Source organism: Megalops cyprinoides, chromosome 2 (assembly GCF_013368585.1).
Source record: "Megalops cyprinoides isolate fMegCyp1 chromosome 2, fMegCyp1.pri, whole genome shotgun sequence".
Classification (NCBI taxonomy): Eukaryota; Metazoa; Chordata; class Actinopteri; order Elopiformes; family Megalopidae; genus Megalops; species Megalops cyprinoides.
The window spans coordinates 61,674,377-61,694,519 of NC_050584.1; the positions used below are offsets into that span (position 1 = coordinate 61,674,377).

General features: G+C 45.1%; 1 protein-coding gene across 2 annotated transcripts in view; it reads right to left on the reverse strand.

Moving 5' to 3' along the window:
- The window catches only part of gpr158a (G protein-coupled receptor 158a), a 78,872-nt gene extending 69,500 nt beyond the window's left edge, over positions 1-9,372 (reverse strand). For both annotated transcript variants that reach the window (XM_036521806.1, XM_036521805.1), the window contains exon 1: positions 7,990-9,372. In XM_036521806.1, the coding sequence (XP_036377699.1) occupies positions 7,990-8,876 (887 nt within the window). In that variant the 5' untranslated portion in view covers positions 8,877-9,372. The remainder of the gene's footprint in view (positions 1-7,989) is intronic.
- Positions 9,373-20,143: the final 10,771 nt, after the last annotated feature.

Sequence of the window (20,143 nt, forward strand, 5' to 3'; positions counted from 1 at the left end):
TGTGTGTGTGTGTGTGTGTGTGTGTGTGTGTGTGTGTGTGTGTTCATGCGTGTATGTACGTAGGTGGGTGGGTGCATGTTTGTGTGAGTACATGTGCATGCGTGTGTGTGAGCATGCATGTGTATGTTGATGGGTATTCTAATGTACGTCAGTAAATCAGTGTAGTGAGCCACTGATTTGTCCATATCACACTACAGAGAGTGGAGACTGATACACAGTCACACATACACATACACCCAAACACACACGCATGCACGCACACACACCACACCACACACACACACAGATAGACACACACATACACAAAACACACTTACACACACACATATGCCCGTGCACGCACACACATGCACACACACACAAATGCACACACCATGCACACAATTACACACCCGTACACAAATACGCACACACACATGCACACGCACACACACACACACTCTCTCTCTCTACTCGATGCTGCAGGAAGCACATTCTAAAGTGAGAATGAAATGGGTCCACAGCCATCCCAGAGAGAGAGGGTAGGTGCAACAGCCCCCTGTGCTGCGCTGTTATTAATAACTCTGGAAGGGACGTGCCTGCAGGTGAAATTACCACACTTCTGTGTGCTTACTTTATTGTTTTCCCCCTCTGCAAAATGTATCATGTCTCTTTACTGTACCGCGGAAGAGTAAATAAACCCCAGAACAAATTGCATTACGTTGTCCAAACAAAACGCGTTATTGCGTCTTATGAATATGTACATTTTTTCCTGGCACACATTCCTGTTCCTTTTCCCTTTTCGTCATTCCTTTGTTACAGAAGAAAGAGAGGCTGCAAAAAAACAAAAACTCAGGTCTGAAACACAAAAAACACACTATCTCCCTGCATGTTTTAAGAGGGACTATTTTACGACTTTTCAAATACAAATTCTTAATTGTGAAGGGGGGCACAAAAGGTTGTCTGCTGGGATAACCATACAATCCCACCCCCCACCCCCCGCCCCAGACATAAGGGAGAGGAAACCGTTCAATGAGGGCAACGCAAAAAAAAAAATCCGCAGTTTCACGAGAACCGCCGCAAATGCCGCCACAGAATGATATCCGCGATCGCCCGCTTGGCGTGAACGGCGGACGGAGGCGCAGACTGCCGCTCGGAGACTGCCAGGCCGCTTCTCCTTGCCAGGGAAGACCAGGCCTTGGAAACTCAACCACCAACATGTGCCTCCATATCGCGGGCATCTGCTTGGAAGCGAGTCCCCCCAAACCCTGGGAACATTTGTTTGCTCGTTGGAGCTTTTCATTCTGTTATTGCTATCAAAGACTCAAAATAGAAAAATCTGCTTTTTTTCCAACTATCAGTTTCCTTCTTTTTTCACAAAGTCAGAAGCCCCTTCATCCCCTGCCATTTCTTTCTGTATCAAAGCCAAAACTGACATATGTTGGCGGAGAAACCAACTCCAACACGTGACACATCCTCCCTGCGGTTGGCCCTCTTCTCTCCCCGCGCTCTTGACTTTGAAAAGCGAAGAAGAAGAAAAAAAAAGCACCATTTGACTCGAGTTAAACGTGCCCTGGAAGACTATGAGGATCACCCGGGAAGACGCTGCGCCCGCCGTTGGCCCTCAGGCACCAGAACGGCTCCAGATCACAGGAAGGTAAATGAGTACATAAGAGCGCGGCGCAAATCACAGGGCTTTACGTTTCCGTCCATTGCTACCCATTAAAGGTATAAAGCGCTGACTGATGGGAGACGTGCATCCGGGGCTTCTGGACGCTCCGCTTGCCTTAACGGACAGTTTATGATACAGTCTGGGTCGGTTAGGCGCCGGGTTTACGCCCCGCGACGTTGCGTGTCATAACGCAGATCCTATATTCCCACCAGATTACGAGTGCGCTCCTCAAACACTCAAGCACTGATTTGTCAAATATGAAATGGACTCTAAAAGCACTGCAGTCCACATCTATGTAAAAGATATCTGTTTGCGTCACAATATAAATTGTGCGTAAAAGGCTAATTGCTAATGATTATCATCGCTTATGATGGCGTCCACTTGAGGCGTACAAATGGTGTCATTTCTCACCGCGTTAATCCCTCATCTGAGAAGCCAGGCAGATGAAAAAGCTCAAACAAGCTAAACAACTATTTTTATGCCCAGTCTTGTGTATGCAAATTCATGAAATCTGTTTCCCTTGATGATAGCCTGGAGCTTATTCGGTAAAACTGTGATCTGGGCCAACCTGCAAAACATCTGATAAAGAGTACAGCAGCAACAACGCGCGCTGTTATGTATCGCCATAAAAAACGCCTATAGTTTGTACTACGAATTTACTCACAGTTGTCTGGCGTGTGCCTAGTGTTTGTAGCAATGTTTTAAGGAAAAGTGTCGACAGTTCACAAGCCAGACGTCAGTAAGGCAACAGGCTGAGCTGGTTTGATCCTGTCAAACACACAGCCAGACAAAGCGATTTAACGATAATAATAATATTAATACTAATCACAGACCATCTGTTCTCCTAATGCACTGCGCCCACTGGGATATAATCCAGTAATGTCCGTATATCAATCTCCATGTAATCTCGTTTGGGGCGAACTACAGCAAAATATCGCGCAGACATCCCCGATTTATTTGAAGATATTTGCTCTGTAGCGTTGGAAGCGAAAATAATACCGCTAATTAAAAGATCCACTTCGTGATCGCACATAAGCGCGCCCACGCATGTTTGCGCAGATGATCCTGTGAAGGGCGTCAGTAAGCGCTTTTTGTATTTGCATTAATCTGCACAAGAGAGCGTTTGATGTTTCGGGGAAAAATGGCACCCGCGCCCTAACTGTCTGTGACATACTGTTTATGAAAACTGGGCCCAGATCTACACGAAACGGTTGTGCAGTGGTTGGTGATGCAGGGAACGGGTGTATTTCAGAAAGCAGTAGGAAAACACGTCTTTAAATCAAATCAAAATCAGACATCGCTCCTTAATTGATGGCAAGCCCCTTTCTCACCTGGTTAATGTTCTCATGGTCGCTTCATGGTTGCGGTACTGCATTTTGCTTTTGGGCTGAAAGCAAACGCAAACTACATAGTGATAAGGCGGTTTTGAGGGCAAATCAGTACAAGTGTCTGTCCAGAACCCTGACAAGAAGACACTGTATCTACATGTTTTCAGTCATATGGTACAGTAAAGTCGCCATTGGTTGGCCGTCTGCTTTTATGATTGTGACAGAACTCGAAATGACCTCGGCCGCATCTAGAAAGCGCCACCCCGCCGGAGGGCTGGAGCTGCATTACCTTCCCCGCGTCCTGTCAAGATAATGCGTTTCCGCTGTGTTTTGTACGTCTCCTGAAACGACTGCAGAAACTCCACATTGTGATTATGTTACAATACGCTGCATTAGACGCCGCTTTTATCCCCTCGGTAGAATGTTTTTGGTTTCTTTTTCTAGACCCGATGCCAAGAGCAACGCACGTTCCTTAGCAGCGCTCTAAAATTATTGCCGTCTTCTGAAATTCTGCACGCAAAGCTTTTCCCGTCTGTTTCTCACCTGAGTCTGTTCCATCCACAATCATCATATAAGAGTGGAAACTGTGCAGCAAAACGGTCACAGTAGCGCTAATCTCAGTGTTGCACTTTTGTTTCTATTCAAGACTTTGCATTGCATTAAAATGGCGGTGTTGCTAAAAAAAACATGCAAATATGCTTATATGTGTGCAAGTGAATCTTTCTTCCCAAAAACAGAGTATAGCCAGAGCATTTCCTGTCTCTCCCCAGTCCATAGCTCGGTCTGAATTGCAGCTCAGAGGAGAATAATGGCCTTGCAACATTGTGCCGTGGCCCTAAAAATACCACCAGAAAAGATCTCAGACGGAAGAATTTTTGTCAGCCTTTTGGGACTCCGGACTTGGCGATGCGGCTCGGCTCAAAGATGTCAGCATCTCTCTCGCAGCCAAGCTTGAGCCCGTGTCAAAAGCGATATTCTGCATACATAACAGGTCTAAAGGGGAGTCAGGCCATCTCAGTTCGGAAGTCTGATGGCTGAATGTCAAGCTTGCAATAGTCGCAAATGGTCGCAAATGTAAAACATTACCCCCAAAAATCCTAAGATGCATGTACTTACAGCAGTGTGTGCGCGGGGGGGGGGGGGGGGGCGGGGGCTGAATAATTCCATTCTTAAATGGACTGCTGTATGTTTAAAAGCCCCCATTTTTCAGAGTGCCTCCACAAAGTCTGCTTGCAGGATTGGGTGTCTCCACCCCCCCCCCCCCCCCCCCAGCAACAAAAAATTGGCATTGCTCCACCACTGTGCTGTTATGGGGACACCAGGCTCCAAGTCAGGAGGCACAGAACTCCAGCCCAACTGACACAGAACTCTAGTCCACATTCTCCCATGGGGGATTCTGGACATGAGGCGAGAACCCAATCCCTCCCGTTAGAGCATAGCCCCACCCTCACCTTGGGGGTCACTTACATGGGACTCTCATACTCTGGGTCAATCATAGAGTACCCCCCCACCCCCACCCCCCCCAAAAAAACAAGCCCACATACACATACTCTTTCGTACCGTACCCTTGCATCTTCCTTTTACTTAACTCAAACAGCTCAACATAATACGTGTATTAAAAAAGCAGACCAACATCGCAGAGTGGTCCATGTATGCATATGGTTACCTTCTTAATGTACCTTCTCTTCTTCACTTACATTAAGCCTCACTTGCAACTGCATGTAAGTGAAAGATACCCACATTACTTCACAGAGCTGATGATACAGCTGATTCTATAGCAATGATAACAGACATTCCTTCATATAAACAAAGAGCAGAACTCATGTACTGAAAAGTAGCAATTCTCTGTCAGACAAAATCTCCACACCACAAAACAAGATAAAATTACCTTCAGAATCCTTTATTAATGAGAAAGGCAGACATTTTTAGGTCCAGGGAAAAAATACAACTAATGATGACCTAATACCAACTTAAAATAGTTACAAATGAGTTAATGTAGCAAGCGCGTGCAGAATTATACTCATCAAACTGATCAAAGAAAAGTGATGAACATCTTAGCATATAGTAGCCGCAGTACAATGGACACTGTAGGCCAACAAATACAGCGTACCTCTCTAGGGGCAAGACTCTGGAAACTACATAGCAGAATGATTAAAAAGTTATGGTATAGCACAGCTGCAAACAGCATCAAATGTTCATCTTTTAAAAGCCACCTAGGGTGGGTCAAAGAGAAAAATAAACCAAAGGTGGCCAGCTCCACCCAGAGTGACCACTGGAGTCAAAGGCCTGTGATGGTTTAAAGATTTTCCAGGGTTCATTCTTCCATGAGGGCTTGAGATTGTGTTTGGTGGTTTCTGGAGCGTAGCGCCTTATTCAGATTAAAGTTGAAACTGGCATCTATTTTAGCTTTGAGGAATGTAATTTACAGGTTACAGAAAACAGAAAGAGACTTTCTTTAAACAATGAGTAACTTGGCTGAGGGTAACCACTGCTCTAATGATTTAGACTTTTCATGGAAATTTTGGGCTGTTTGGGGAAGCCATTAATGTCGCGCCCTTAGGCACTGAGTAAGAACTGGGAAGTCACAGTGAAGAAGCAATGAATGCATTCATTTACAACAACAAAAAAATCCATTTAAGAATAAAAGCCTGAACTAAAGACAGTCTCGTGTTGCTGTTGTACATCGTTCATTATTTATTCATCACTGTATTGATTGTACTTTTATTTGGAAGGGTGCCTGGAAGATGGGGCTCCTAATATTTAATATTTTGTTTTTTTAATTTTCCTTTTGTATTGTGGGGTGCAGCGGGTGAAGAGAAAGAGGTCTAAGAGTTTGATGGGCAAGCCTGGAAATGGGTCTTGGAGCACCAAAAAAAAACAAAAACAGACAAACAAGAACATGTCACTTCTGAAAGTCAGGGAGGGAGCTCATCAAAGCAGAGGGCGGCCGTCCAAAATCTGCTGCACCGCAAAACTTGCCAGACTGCTTAGACATTCGTCTGCTTCAACAGGCACAACAGTCGATCCAATGAAAGAAGAGCCGACAACATGGGCCAAAGTACATTCAGCCACGGCAAAGGGGAGGCTCTCAGAAACACTCCCATACACAACAAACCCATGCGGTATGCAGTGAAACAAAACCCCAAAATACAAAGAGCACTTTTCATTACATGTCAAAGTTAAGCATATTCGCTACACAGTATGTCTTGTTATTTCTACTGGAATATATGCAAAGGCAGGCAAAATTAAGCAAAACATGCCATTTCACACCATATTCTGGTAAAATTATGTAATATATGACTGTAAATGACTGATATATGTCCTAAATATGGAATACCATTTGGCAGATATTCAAATACATATTTGTTACATCTTGAATTTCATATGCTACTATATATGACTTTTTATTCATAGGGGATAAGCAACAAATTGTTACTGTACATGTAAAAGCCAAAGATCCATGCTAAAGCCAGCATCATTTCCGAAATATGCCACAACACTAGAAGAACAGTGCTGATTCATCACTAAGTACAACTCTGACAACAGAGCTAGAGACCTCCGGTGCTTCCGAGATTCATTAGTGTGAAGCCGGCCCATTGTCTGAGTTCATTTGAGTGGTGTGCCGGGTATTCCCAGTGTGGGTTGACAAAAATAGATCATCGAATGGTAGTGAAAATTGCCTATGTGTTGTCTTTCTTTTTTTTTAACAGCCAGTGTCACTCGTGCTGTATGTATACCCATTAGACAGCACACATAACTGAAACGCTGTTTGAATGCATATAAAAATAATCTAGTATAACATATCCATATGTTGCTGTGTTTCTTGGGTGTGCTAATTAATCTTTCATTAATACAAAAAACACTAAACAGTTATGTGAATTTAACATGAAACATTTAACATTTCATTCACATGAAAAAGGGCTTTATAAATTCCAAATTAAAGCTATTTTCACAGATGGGTAGTGCTAACAGAAGATCATCAGGGACAGTAACCTGTGAATCTACAACACAGTAGCACTTGTATGTTAAGATTTTGTATGTTTAAAAAGATGAGCTGAACAGGCAAGTCATGTAGGCCTATTAAGAATCAGCAATGGCATATTTTGCTGTTTCATAGTCAAAAGTCAAACCACTTTCACCCACCTTGCACGACTGTTTGTCTTTGGTATCATAATCGGGTGTTTATATTAAGGAATTATTCATTCCTTATTATATTAAATTTACACTGTGCCGACCCCTCCACTGATTCGTTTCATCATTCTTATGACAACCGATTGTTTCAACAAAGCCCTCTGAATGCGTTTTTTTCAAAGATGATGTTCTGTGATGTAATTATCTAAAACCGTTGCATTTTCGTTTGGGAAACAGGGGGTCACCATTGCGTTTCCGTTAATAAGACATTAGCGAGTTAAAAAGCGAAAATCGTTGCTTGGGGGAGGGACCGGGGGGGTGTCTATCAGTGCAACGGAATAACATCAACAGTTATTTTTAGCAGCCTCCTCGGCACCTGGCGTGACGCTGTGCCGGTGTGTTGTCAGCGCAGCGACATCCATGGAAATAACGCTCGCTCGTAGCTCAGGGCTTTTGAGGGAAGCCTCAGCGGAAGAACACCCACGTCTCGGTGGCATATTCTCCCGTGCTGTGCATCTCGTGTGTTTGTCGATTTGTGTTGCCTACCCAGCATTTGGTTTTGTTTGTTTTCAGGCTCGTCACTCCTCTGTTTACCACGCTGTGCGCGTTGTGGTATATGTGAGGAGTAGGAGCCTGATATTAATACGTGTAATATGCAGTTACGTTCCTCGGTATTTCCTTATGGAAGACAAGCACTCAGATCTTACGATGCTGATGTTTTTTTACAAAATCACCATGTGTGTAGAGTGTAATAAAAGGTGAAGGTGATCACCGAGCAAGTTTACCAAGCATGTATTATTAATGTATGGGTTTTTTTTTTACTTATTCATTTGTCTTGAGACACTGATAATGCCCAGCATCAGAGGTATTCATACGCACCTGAACTCGGGGGCCATGTTCGGCTTTAGACCGTAGAAGCCAGCCGATAGAGTGAGGAGCCACTTTGGGATGAAGTTCCCGTTTTCGCACTCCAGGTAAGGCGCTGACCACTTAATCTGAGTTTTATCGACGACGTAGCTGTCCCCTCTCCAGAGAGAGGCGTCCAGAGATTTAATGTCGTGGCTCAGCACCCTTCGGTGCAGGTGGGGCTTCTTTCGGTCCCGGAACTCGTGGAACCATTCCGTCTCAGGCGTCTTGTTTCTCAGGTGATGGTGGGCCGCCATGGAGAGGTCTTGGAGAACTATCTCACTGCCCGCTCTCGTGGCTTGTAGGAAGACGTGGGGACCCAGCGCGGACGATTCGGCATTGAAAGTCACCACGGCCCGTTGAATTTTGGGATCCCCTTCCAATATACTCCTGACCAACGCGTGATACCACTCTATGTCTTGCCGGAGGTCGTGCCCCCTCGACCTGTTCGCCTGCAAGATCATATTGAGGAAGTTGGTGGCGTGCATCACCGTGTCCATCACGGTGAGCAGCGAGTAATGGGAAGTCATGTAGGACCTGCCGCGCAGGTTGCTCAGCTCGTATCTCCGCGAGCAGTTGGCGTGCTTTAACGTTGACGAGTCTCCTGTGTGAAGAAAAGCCGTAACCACTCTGGGCAGACCCTCCTCGATTTTCTGCGCTAGGACCGAGCGCTCGGTCGCGGGTTTCTGTAAATAAGGCGCATGCTGCCGCGGCTCTTGCTTGTTGATGTGAATGCTATAAACGGATTGCTTTGCTGCGATTCCAGCGTCTCTCTCGTGCTCCGACCACTCCACATATCCATAATTCGATCCAACAGCAAATCCCACTTGCACGAGTAACGAAAGCAAGAAAACAGCCATATCGTTCCGCCTTTTCCTAATATCGAAGACCCAGTTAATATTCTGCAATTAGGTGTGAACATGCACACAGCCAAGCAAATAATATACAAATATCCGAATTGCGATTTGTTCACCTGTAGGTATGTGAATCCGTTCGTATTTCCAGCTCTGGCGATTGAACGTAAGCTAAGGACTGCCTTGTTTCCAGCAGGTCAATTCATTTTTTTCCTAAGACAGCGGCTGTAGTTAGCTTGTTTTCGTCTGTATCCGCTTGACAGTGTATTTTTATTGAAACGGGTATTTTTTTCCTCTCCGTGACCGTTTGCGAAACAAATCCTGGCGACCGTTAAGAGCGCGTTGCTGTTTGCTTGACGCCCTCCTTAGCCTGCGACGCTCGAATATAAGAAGAGTCAATTGAAAAAAAGGGGGGAGAAAAAATCCGATTACTTGGATGCACGGAGTCGTACCTCACACTTTGGTGACAAACACACTCCGCCCTCCTCTGTCCATAAGAGGCAGTAACTAAACCATAGGGACGGCAGGAACCATTTGCTCCTAAATCCCGTCTCCTTCATTATCTTATAGGGTTCCTAAAGTGCCCTTGATTCGCGTATGGCTATTCCGCCTGTCAATCATTTCACCGGGGTGAGGTTAGGTAGAGCGAGGAAGGAGCTGTCCAGTTCTGAAATCAGCGCCCGAGAAAAACATCCAGATCTCACAAGCTGGCAGTCCAATAAGGAGACGCTCCCGTTTCGCGGACGGCGGTATAAGAAATCGCTTTGGGAGACAAACAGTAGATACGTTTCACGACTCCCGACTGCATTTCCGAAATTCAAGAAAAAAATCGAGTTTTTAAAGATCATTCGATGATGTATGTGCGGGCGTATTAAATGTTGGTAACCAAGCAGTAACGACTAGTTATCCTTGAAAAAAAAAGCGAAACAAGCGAGGTAGGAGACAAGAAATCGAAAGCGAGCACTCTGTCGCAATAAAGAAAACATGGTTGATGTGGGAAATACGAAAAAGGTTTTTCTGAATCTTGTTCTATCAGCTGTAACAGCAGCACTGTTTTTTCTCACTGCAATCATTCAAATATTTTGTGGTTGCCGGATTGTGGATTAAACATTGCAAGCGGCGTTATAGATGAGGACAGAGATGAGGACATCAATTTTTCTTACATGTAGTTGTAATATTACCACAGTTCAACTCTGTGAATATGCTGGTCTTGAAACTGCTGTCAATACACAATGAGAAGCATTTGCAATTAACCCATGTCTTATATCTCTGGTTAGACACGCCATTAATTAAATTACAAATGAAACGGAAGACGGTGCATTTATCGAAACAGCGTGCAATTGCAATATAGTACTGGACTTTCCCCCTGCAAACCACGTTTTAAAATGTGATTCATGATGAGTCATCGTTTCATAACTTGCTTTATTGGTTCAGTTATTTAAGCCAAATGATATGGCAATCTTTTTTTTTCTTTTGACACTGCAGCGCTAAAATGTGGAACAAAGCGAATCACGTTTTTGGATGTTTTGTACACGGATGTCCTCAATCAAAAGCCATTGTGGCTAATATAGGGGGCTTTTTTGTTTTGATTTTGATTTTGTCGATTAGACTTGTACAGACTTGCACAGACGCAGACTATGTTTGTTTTAGTCACAATACCTAGGGACTGGGTTTATGAAAGATGGGGAAAATAACTGGCCCGGTGTTTTTCATTACTGCCTTTGAAGGTTTTTTCCCCTTTTTGTATTTGGGTGTTGTTGTTCTCAGGGAAAATATCTTAAGAAGTCTTCTGAATGAGATCGTCCAGTTATGACGTCGGGTGGTGACGTCAGAGGGCTGTTATAAATACACTGGACCCTTTCGCCAGAAGAGTTTCACTTTAACCATTTACACTCCAACAGTGTCTGTAATGTGAACAGGTCACATAACATGCTCATATCACACGGCTACCTGCAAGGAACCGGGGAAAAGAGACAGAGATGAGTTCAGCAAAATCTGACCAATAACCGACTCACCTGGCCAACTTTCCATCACTTTCCATCGAACTGCCCCGCCCAGTTTTTGTCATGTCCATCTGGCCCTGCCTAGTTTGTCTGTCAGTTCTGAGCACATGATAACCGCTGCAGCGATCTCCTCTTTCCTAAGCAAAACCCTTTCCCGATCACTTGGACCCACTGTGTGTGAGCTGGTTTCCACTGCGCCCGAGCTGATAACTGAATCAGGTCTGACTGAGCTGTTAACTTAACACTGATCTGGTGACTCTAGAATGTTATTGGCTAGATGCCCTGCTTTAAAGACATGTTGTTGAGGTGTGCCTGTGAAAAGGCAAGGGCTAGGCGTCGCCTGAGCTCATTTGTCTCTTAAAGTAGTAAGAGAGATTAGCATTTAACTACTCCATTGATTGAGATTAAGTAGTTGTTGAGCTGCACAGTGAATCTTCAGGACCAGGGCTATGATGTAATAATAAGCAAATTAGAAAATGCTGCCCTTTACCTCAAGACCAAGGTACCCTGTTCCACTCCCCTGCTAAAACTGTCAACAATGCCATGTAGACTATGAGGTCATCTCATACAGAAATACATCTATCTATCACACTCACATGTACATCGATTTATTTTATTTTTAATAGGTATCAAACATTTCAATACAAGGACTTAGCACATTTGAAACAAAACAAAAATGGGAAGAAAAAAATAAATAAAAAATACCCCCATACACAGAGAGAGAGAGAGAGAGAGAGATGTTTTAGCTCAATCAATATATTGAAAATATGTAAATTATTGCTGTTATGGTATAATGCAATATATTGCTGATTTCCATGAATAGATTTTAAATGTAGGTTCAGACCAATATTCTGGATCTGAACAACATTGTATTTGATTATAATTATAAATCACTACACACCTTGAAAATGGAGCAAAAGTTGCTGGAGGAACACCTAGGGACAAAACACATGGTTACAGTTAGAAAATTAGTTGTGTTTGTATGTTTTTGTTGTTTGTGTTTGCTTGGTAAGCCTCCTTATCCAAGAAATTAAAATAATCTGTAGGAGTTTTTTTTTTTTTTGGAACTGAACCTATTGTGGACATTCACAGAAGCAATGGAGGTACGGTGTCACTCTCAGGAGTGCAACGGCAGTATATCTTGGGTTTTGCAAGCTGTCTCTACCCGTTGCTCCGTGCTTCAGCTGGGAGAATGAGCACTTGTGTGTTACCGTGTTGGGGGATAATATCGGGAGCTTGTGTTCAGGCCCAGCGCGGCGAGTGTTCAGCGTGACTGGAGGCTGAGCAGTGTGTGGTGAGCAGCAGGGGCACACCTCTCTGGGTGGCCTCACAAAGCACTGATTTCCCACTTGTTCCCCTCAAATGTGACTGATAAAGAAGGATGGATGAGTCACCAGGATGGGGAGGCGTGGGGGGGTATGTAGGGGGGTGTGTGGGGGGGGGGGGGGGGGGGGGGGGGGTGGGGGAACTGCGTCACTGCAATGAGCGCTTACCGTTATACCGCGCTGAAAAAAATCTATCAATCACAGGCACGATTTAAGGTTTTTTTTTTTCTAAACGAAGTTCATCATAAACGAAAATTACAGGCTTCGGTTTGGTGTGTGTCGCCATCTGTGTCTGTTCCTTTGACAGATGTGTGACGGAATAAGCAATGACACCGCATTATAAGCGGATTCCCACAGAAGGACCCGCGGCTGCCTGCCATGTACAGTAACAACCGGCCCTCTGCATATCGCAGTCACCACGCCGCGAGCCTACTCGGAGCCTACTGCAGGGTTCGAACGGGAACCAGGAAAGTTTTCAATGAGCACAGGAGAGCGGTGACGTGAACAGGCAGTTTGTCGGTCGGGTCATCCATATTCGTATTCATATCTCACATCCATGTCATCAGACTAGCTTAGCACTGTGATTGGCTGAGAGATGAATCAGAATCACACATAACCCAATCCTTGGCTGTGAGAGATGCATTTATTCATTAATAGGATGTCATATTTCGATTGTCGCTTGTGGCTGCACACACGTGATCTCAAGATGTGACCATGTTCCTATTACCAAGATCCAAACAACTTAACTAATCATATGAACATTCAGACAGCCTTCTGGGGGGATCATTTTTCAATATTGCACTGTTGAAATTAATTATTTAATTCTTTTACACAACTGATACCCATATCCAGTACCGTAACATACTAGCAAAATGTTTTTCTTTAGGTGGGTATGTACAGTAACATACTATCTCTTTAGTTAGGTTAATAAACAGCAGACCATCCATTTCTTTAGGTGATCATTCAGCTCATGCACTTTTCTCAAGGCCACGACAACAGTGCCCCACATGGGATTCGAACATACCACCATCTGTTAAAAAAATCCCAGTTCTCTCATTGCTGTCTTCCACAACTCAAAATAAGAAAAAGAGTGTCTGGGCCTACTCAATAACACAGCCACAGCCCAAATAAATGCTGCCTGAGTGAAATGGACATGCAAGGTGTGGGGATATTAAGTAAGCGATATAGGGGCTGTAAGTTTCTGGTAAATTCCATGTACATCCTGTGCGCACAGGTGATAGTTACCTGTCAGGCCAAAACAGAATTTTTTTTCTATTTTTACAGTATTTGACGTGTCTGGCCTCCAAATGTCACTTTGGTATAGAATGTCTGTCCGGTCGCATAGGAGAACAACAAAAGAACCTCAACTCTCTTGTCAAGGAACTCCTTCGGAGTTGTTTTTGGCAATTACGGTCCCAGACGACCCCCTGACCGCAGTTTGGATCACAACTGGATGTAGATTATTTCTACCCCGTGATCAGGACACAAGAGGCGGAGGTGACTCTGAGCGCAGGCCAGGGCTGTGTTTGATTAATTAGCCCCTGTCTCGTTAGACCTTTTTTTCTGCCTTTAGCTTCAGACTTTTCAGTCTGAAAGTACCATTATTAGATTGACAGCATCGTGTTTACAGCCAGTTAGGCACAGCGGAACAAAGGGGAGACAAGGACAGCCGGCCCTCCTTAAAATAACCTGCTTGATAATCAGGCCTTATTCAGACGCAGACAAGTCTCCCGCCACTCATTTTCAATCCACGTCTGTCTGGCGTCTCTACTGTTCTGTTACCAGCTTCTGTTTGTTTCATGGGGAATTCAATGAGACTGTTGTGGCTGTTTGCCCTGAGCTTTGAGTAAACCAATTTAAGGAAGTACCATGTTTTCTTTTTTAATTATTAGACTCATTTCCTGGTTTGATTTAGTCCTGTTGGAACATACCCAAAATGCTCAGCCGAGTGCAGTCTCCTCGCTTTGAGGCTCGGGCCAAGTTTCTGCTGCCTGGGTGTAACAGACTACTGGAGGTGTCAGAAACCTGTGTGACCTCAGAGAGAGACAAAGAGAGAGGTGGAGAGAGGGAGAGAGACGAAAGAAAGGGAGAAAGGAGGAGAAAGATAAAGAGAGAGAGCAGAAAGGATAGAGAGAGACAGAGAGGGTTGGAGTGAGACAGAGGGGGAGAGAGAAAGAGAAGGAGAGTCAGAGAGAGATGGAGGGAAAGAGGTGGAGAGAGGGTGAAGGATGGAGAGAGACAGAGAGAGAGGCTGAGGGGAAGAGTGAGACTGGGGAGGGAGGGAAAGAGATAAAGAGAGAGAGCGGAAAGGATAGAGAGAGACAGAGAGGGTTGGAGTGAGACAGAGGGGGAGAGAGAAAGAGAAGCAGAATCAGAGAGAGATGGAGGGAAAGAGATGGAGAGAGAGAGGGAAGGAGGGAGACAGAGATAGAGGGATGAAGAGAGAGACAGAGGGGGAGGGAGAAAGGAAGGGAAAGAAAGAGAGGCAGGAAGGGAGAAAGATCGAGAGAGAGTGAGAGAGAGAGGGAGGGAGGGAGACAGAGATAAAGGGGTGAAAAGAGAGGTAGAAGGAGGGAGAAAGAATGATCCTTTTGAAGGAGACCGCTAATGAAAGGAGTAGGACAGAAGTTAGCGGTGCTGTATGCTGACGGGGAGAGGAATAAGAATTTGTCGTGTTGTGACAAGCTGTCTGAACGAGGAAGGGAGGCAGGACTGTGATACCTCAGGACTTCCAGTGTCTCTGACGCAGCGGTCAGCGGAGTGACACCACAGGGGTGGGACAGGAACGGAGGCTCCAGGGGTGAGGCTGCGGGCCGGAGCGTGAGCCTGAGACACACCCCACTCCGCACAGCCCCCGTCATTCACCTCCTGCCTGCCTGTACTCTGCATTTAGTAGAGTCACTTTCACCCCTCACAACCTTTTATAGCTTAATATTTTAAGCACATTTGGTGCCTCACCAACATTCTTTACAACCCAGTCCCTCGATGCACCCAGCACGAATTCTCAAGGCATAAATATTATTTGTGTATGTGTGTGTGTGTGTGATTTTTGTTCAAGTGATTTGTCTTGTGTGTGAGGGTTTCTCAATCAAAATATGAATTCTATTACCTGTCTACAGGGGGGCAGTGTTGCATTGTGAGACTATGACCAGAAGGTTTTTGGTTCGCACAATGACGATAATGTTAAAGTATTATGTTAAATCAAAAGACAGAAAATAAATTTTTTACTGGGTGTGGGTTTGTGGATAAAGAATCCATCTGGGCTCATAATTAAAAGGTTGAATTCCGAGTTTGCAACCTGCTGTTTCATCCTTGAGCTAGACAGGTGAAATATATGAGTCATAAATGATGCACAATAAATACCAGCGATGAAAAGAGACATGACCTCTGCGTGATGTCGCTATTCTCTCCGAATGCAGTGTGATCCAAACCGGCTCTCCTCTGAGTAGATACGCGCAATGTTCGGGAGATGGACTCGTGGATTCGTGTTATGTCCTTCTGACAGTATGCACAGTGAATCATCCACTTGTTCCTCAGAGTGACCAGCGCGGTAGAGCATTTCCCTTTTTTTCCCCTTCTTTTTTCCACTGGTATTAATGACGCAGAGCCGCGGGCTCTCTCCCAGTTGAGTCATGGTGCATGTTCGAGACGTCACGTCGGCGCGGGGCAGGTGAGGGAGGACAGGCGTGACGCGGGGTGACAGGCGGGCCCTGGGGGGGGGGGGGGTCGTTGCGTCAGGTGCCCGGGATCTGCGGATCAGAGCGGCGGGGGCACTGCTCTGCGGTGTGAGTCAAAGCGGCCCGTTCCTCTCTCTCCGAGTCTGTGCTCAGCAGCGGGAAGCTTCATCGTGGTTTCTCCTTCACATCTGAAGCTGATCACAGCAGTGTGGTGTGGCGGAATGGAGCAGGGCCCGTAACCGAAAGGTTTCTGGTTCGATTCCCTACTGGTGCACTGCTGCCATACCCTTGGGCAAAGCACTCAACCCAGAATTGCCTCAGTAAATATCCAGCTGTATAAATGGATGACATATAAAAATGTTATGTACCGGAGTGAAAATTGACCATCCCCCATTATCACGTCACAGAAACAAAAGACTGCAAAAGATCTGAGCCAGTAACGAGCAAAATCTTTTGATTGGCTCATACAAGTCACAGATTAACAGCGCATGGTATCTCCACCAATCATGGGCCTGCTTTTCCATCACTGTCTGTCAGAGCTGAGCTGTAGTTGCTGTTACTTGAAATGGACCTGACTGAACACACCATCTTTAAGCATTTTGAAGAATGTAGCAAATGAGTCAACAAGCATCAAACAAAACTATGTCAGTGGAGTCATCTTTGTGAAATAAACTCATGAGCTGTGGGCGGAAAGGAAAAAGAGAGGACCGTATTGGAAAAAAAAAAACAACCTGGCTTTTGCAAGTGCCGAGTAAGCAATCAACCTACAGCAATGTGCAGTGAAGTGCGTACATCACACATCTGCAGGTTTTAGCGTAGTAAGCTATCATGTACGGTTTAAAGCCAGGCCGATTAGTAATCCTCCAGGGATTACAAACGACTCTATCCACTGGCTTTGAGGGAGGAGGTTGCGGCAGTGTTGCAGGCCACATAGACCCAGCACTGCACTGGAGATCTTCGAATAGTAAGGGTAAATATTTATTCTTCATCTATCAAAACCCCATCCGCAATAACGAGATTAGTCCTGGTATTTGTTTTTAATTGGACTGCATTGCGGTTTGCACCGTGCCATATGGCGTCATAAGATAAAACGGACGCTGTAATGTTACCCCGTTCGGCGTTTGGTTTCCTGAGGCCTTATTATACGTGAATGAACCGAGAGAGAAAGATTCACAGTTTGACAGCCCTGTGCACGGACATGCAGCCAGTCACAGCGTAGTGCATTTAATCTGAAGCATTGTGACATCGATGTCTCGGCCCGGGGGGAGGGGGTGGGGGCAAAAGCCATCCTACCCGTGTGTCTGCCACCAAGGTCAGTTTCAGTTCCAGTCCAGTTATAGATATTCAAAGGTTGTAGATTCAAAACACAGGTAGGGGGACACCTGGGTTACGATTGAGCAAACTGCCTAAGTGAAATTTCTGCAGTAAATCTCCAGATGAACAGATGGATAACATATAAAATATATAGGCTGTGTAATTTGCCCTGGGGAAGGGCCTGTGCCAGGTAAATTAACAGTAAAACAAAATAATGAGATCAAGAACATATGTGATTGTTTGTATCTAAAAAATGAAGGACAGACATATGGTAAGGGAGACGTATCAAAGCAAGGAGGTCACCACAGCGATGTGGCAGGTATACCATCCTACATTTCTGCATTACATTTACATTACGGGCATTTAGCAGAAGCTCTTATCCAGAGTGTCTTCAATAGGTTACAATTTTTAACATGTTATGCATTTATACAGCTGGATATTTACTGAGGCAATTGTGGGTTAAGAACCTTGCCTGAGGGTACAGCAGCAGCGCCCCAGCGGAGAATCAAACCGCCAACCTTTCGAGCCCTGCTCATTACCGCTATGCTATACTGCCACCTTCATTTCGTAAAAAGATGAACCAGACACATGAAAATACTTAATGCTGTAGACTGTGGCTGTACGTTCAGTAGCGTTAGCTGGTTCAGTGCCCTAGCTTGTGAGTGGGTGGAAAGCCCACTCCTGATCATAAGGCCTCTCTCCTCAGCCAGCAGTGTGAAGCAGTGGTTTGGGGGCGGTCCTATTTGACACCCAGCCAAGTCATGCCAATAATTCTAATAACAGTACCCACTGCATGTCATCTTTGAGCTCAGAGAGGGAGTGGCTATGTCACAGGATTCAATACACACACACACACACACACACACACACACACACACAGCACGGCCAGTGATGACCGTCAGTTGGCTGACTCCAGAGGAGGTCAGGACTCTGTGATGGAGCTCGTGTGGACGAGCCCCTCAGTCAGAGTGCCAGTGCTGGGTGCTCTCTGCCCAAACTTCTGTGCAGCCTCCTGTTACCCCCTCAGTGCCAAAGGGCCCCTCCTGCTCTGAAGACATCATCAGCATCATCAATGGTACCCTCCACTGCAGCAGTCTGTCTGACATCAGAGCCATTTGTATTCCATCACAGTGTGAGTGCATGACATCTCACAGCATGCAGGAGTCTGCACCGTTGTAAAGTGCATGGAGGATCATTTTACAGTGACATTTGGCAATTATTCATATGACACATCCATCATGCATCAAAAAAAACAATAACACCCAAAAACAGAACAACACAAAGGAAAAGCTCACTGTAACATTTTGCAAATTGACTGTTTTCACTGAAGCCAGAGTAACAGCAGTTCGACGGAGAAGTCTGTGGCCAGTCTAATCAGATGGGTATACATAGCCCTGTTACCTAAACAAAGGTACATGTATCATTGTATGACCTGTACACATCTTGCCCTTGTGCCTGTTATTTGCCCACTATATGCGCTTCTGTATGTCCCTTATAACAGTGTCTGCTAAATAAATAAATGTAAATGTAAACGTAACAGGGGTAGGTTCTAACTGTGCTCTCCCTCCATCCACGAAGACTAACATGATCTCTGACTGCATTGTTGAGGAGAACGTATATTTTTCATTATTTTGGTTGTGTATTTTCTATCACTTTGCTCTGATCTTTCTGCTTGATTCAGCAGTTTCATCAGCATTCTGTTAGCATATATACAGTGTAGGACCCCAGCAGAATCACCAGACCCACGGCTGGCTTTCTTATGCCTACACAGACCCCCACAGACCAGAGAACATGGTTTGACGGACTGATTTATTGCATGGGGCAAATTAAATTGCAAAACCACAGTAATACACTTAAAATTCCACAGTCAGGGCTCAGGCAAGGACTCAAGCACGGGCACAAGAGCTTCAGGTTCCAAGAGCTTTAATAAAAGACGTCAGGCGAAGTAGCAAACCAGAACAGGCAGTGTTGGTAACAGGCAGGCAGTCTGTGGGCAAACCAGGGTCAAAACAGGAAGAGGCAGGGTCCGTAACCAGGCAGGCAGACAATCAGGCAAACGGAGCAAGACGGCGAGCAGAAGGTCGAGGTACAGGCAAAAACACAGCAGGAGCAAAACAGCTGATAAACACTGCAACTATCTGGCAAACAAGACAGAGACAAGCAGGGTTGATATAGGGCTGGGCTGATGAGGTGATGGGAAGCAGGTGTGCAGGCAGGCAGGTGGAGATGATCAGGTGGGTGGAGACAGGGCGGAGAGCGGGGCAGGGCTGGAACACAAGGAAAAACAAAAGCACATGGACACAATGACAGATGGGGAGAACATAAATACAACAGCTAGGGGGCCGGAGTACTGACATCCACATGTATATCCATCCAGATGCGTGTGTGCAGTATCTGAATATGTAACATTCTAAATAGTTGACTGCTTTGTAAATTGGATTGAACTGGTATTGGTTAAATCCTATGGGATGAGCCAGGGTGAGCCTCAGTCACTCCATTACAAGTTCACTAGATAACTCCCCTTGTATCAATCCTGCTGCCCACCATATTGAGTCTAAAGACCAAGGTGAATGAGGGGCTCTATACACAATTGCCCTGCTGAGAGGAAATGCATACTAAAGTTCCATACATTCTGTTTTTTGTTTTGTTTAGTGAGCTCACCGCTTACTAATACTTACTTGCATGATAAATGTAGTATTGCTGTCTTTTTTTTTCCTTCCATTCTTGTTCTGTTTGTGAATGTTGTATATTAGGCTGCTATGTTATGCTTCCTGCGTGTAATGTATTTTAATGTTTTATTGTGCTTCCTGCCCAAGGACTGCAGACGCAAATTAGCTACATAGCTACATCTGGTGCAACTAATGCGTTGCGCATGGCCCCTGTTAAATAAACTAATATACCAAGCGAAACTTACGCGGCAGTGGCACGGTGCGTTTTGATCACGGGCGGCACAG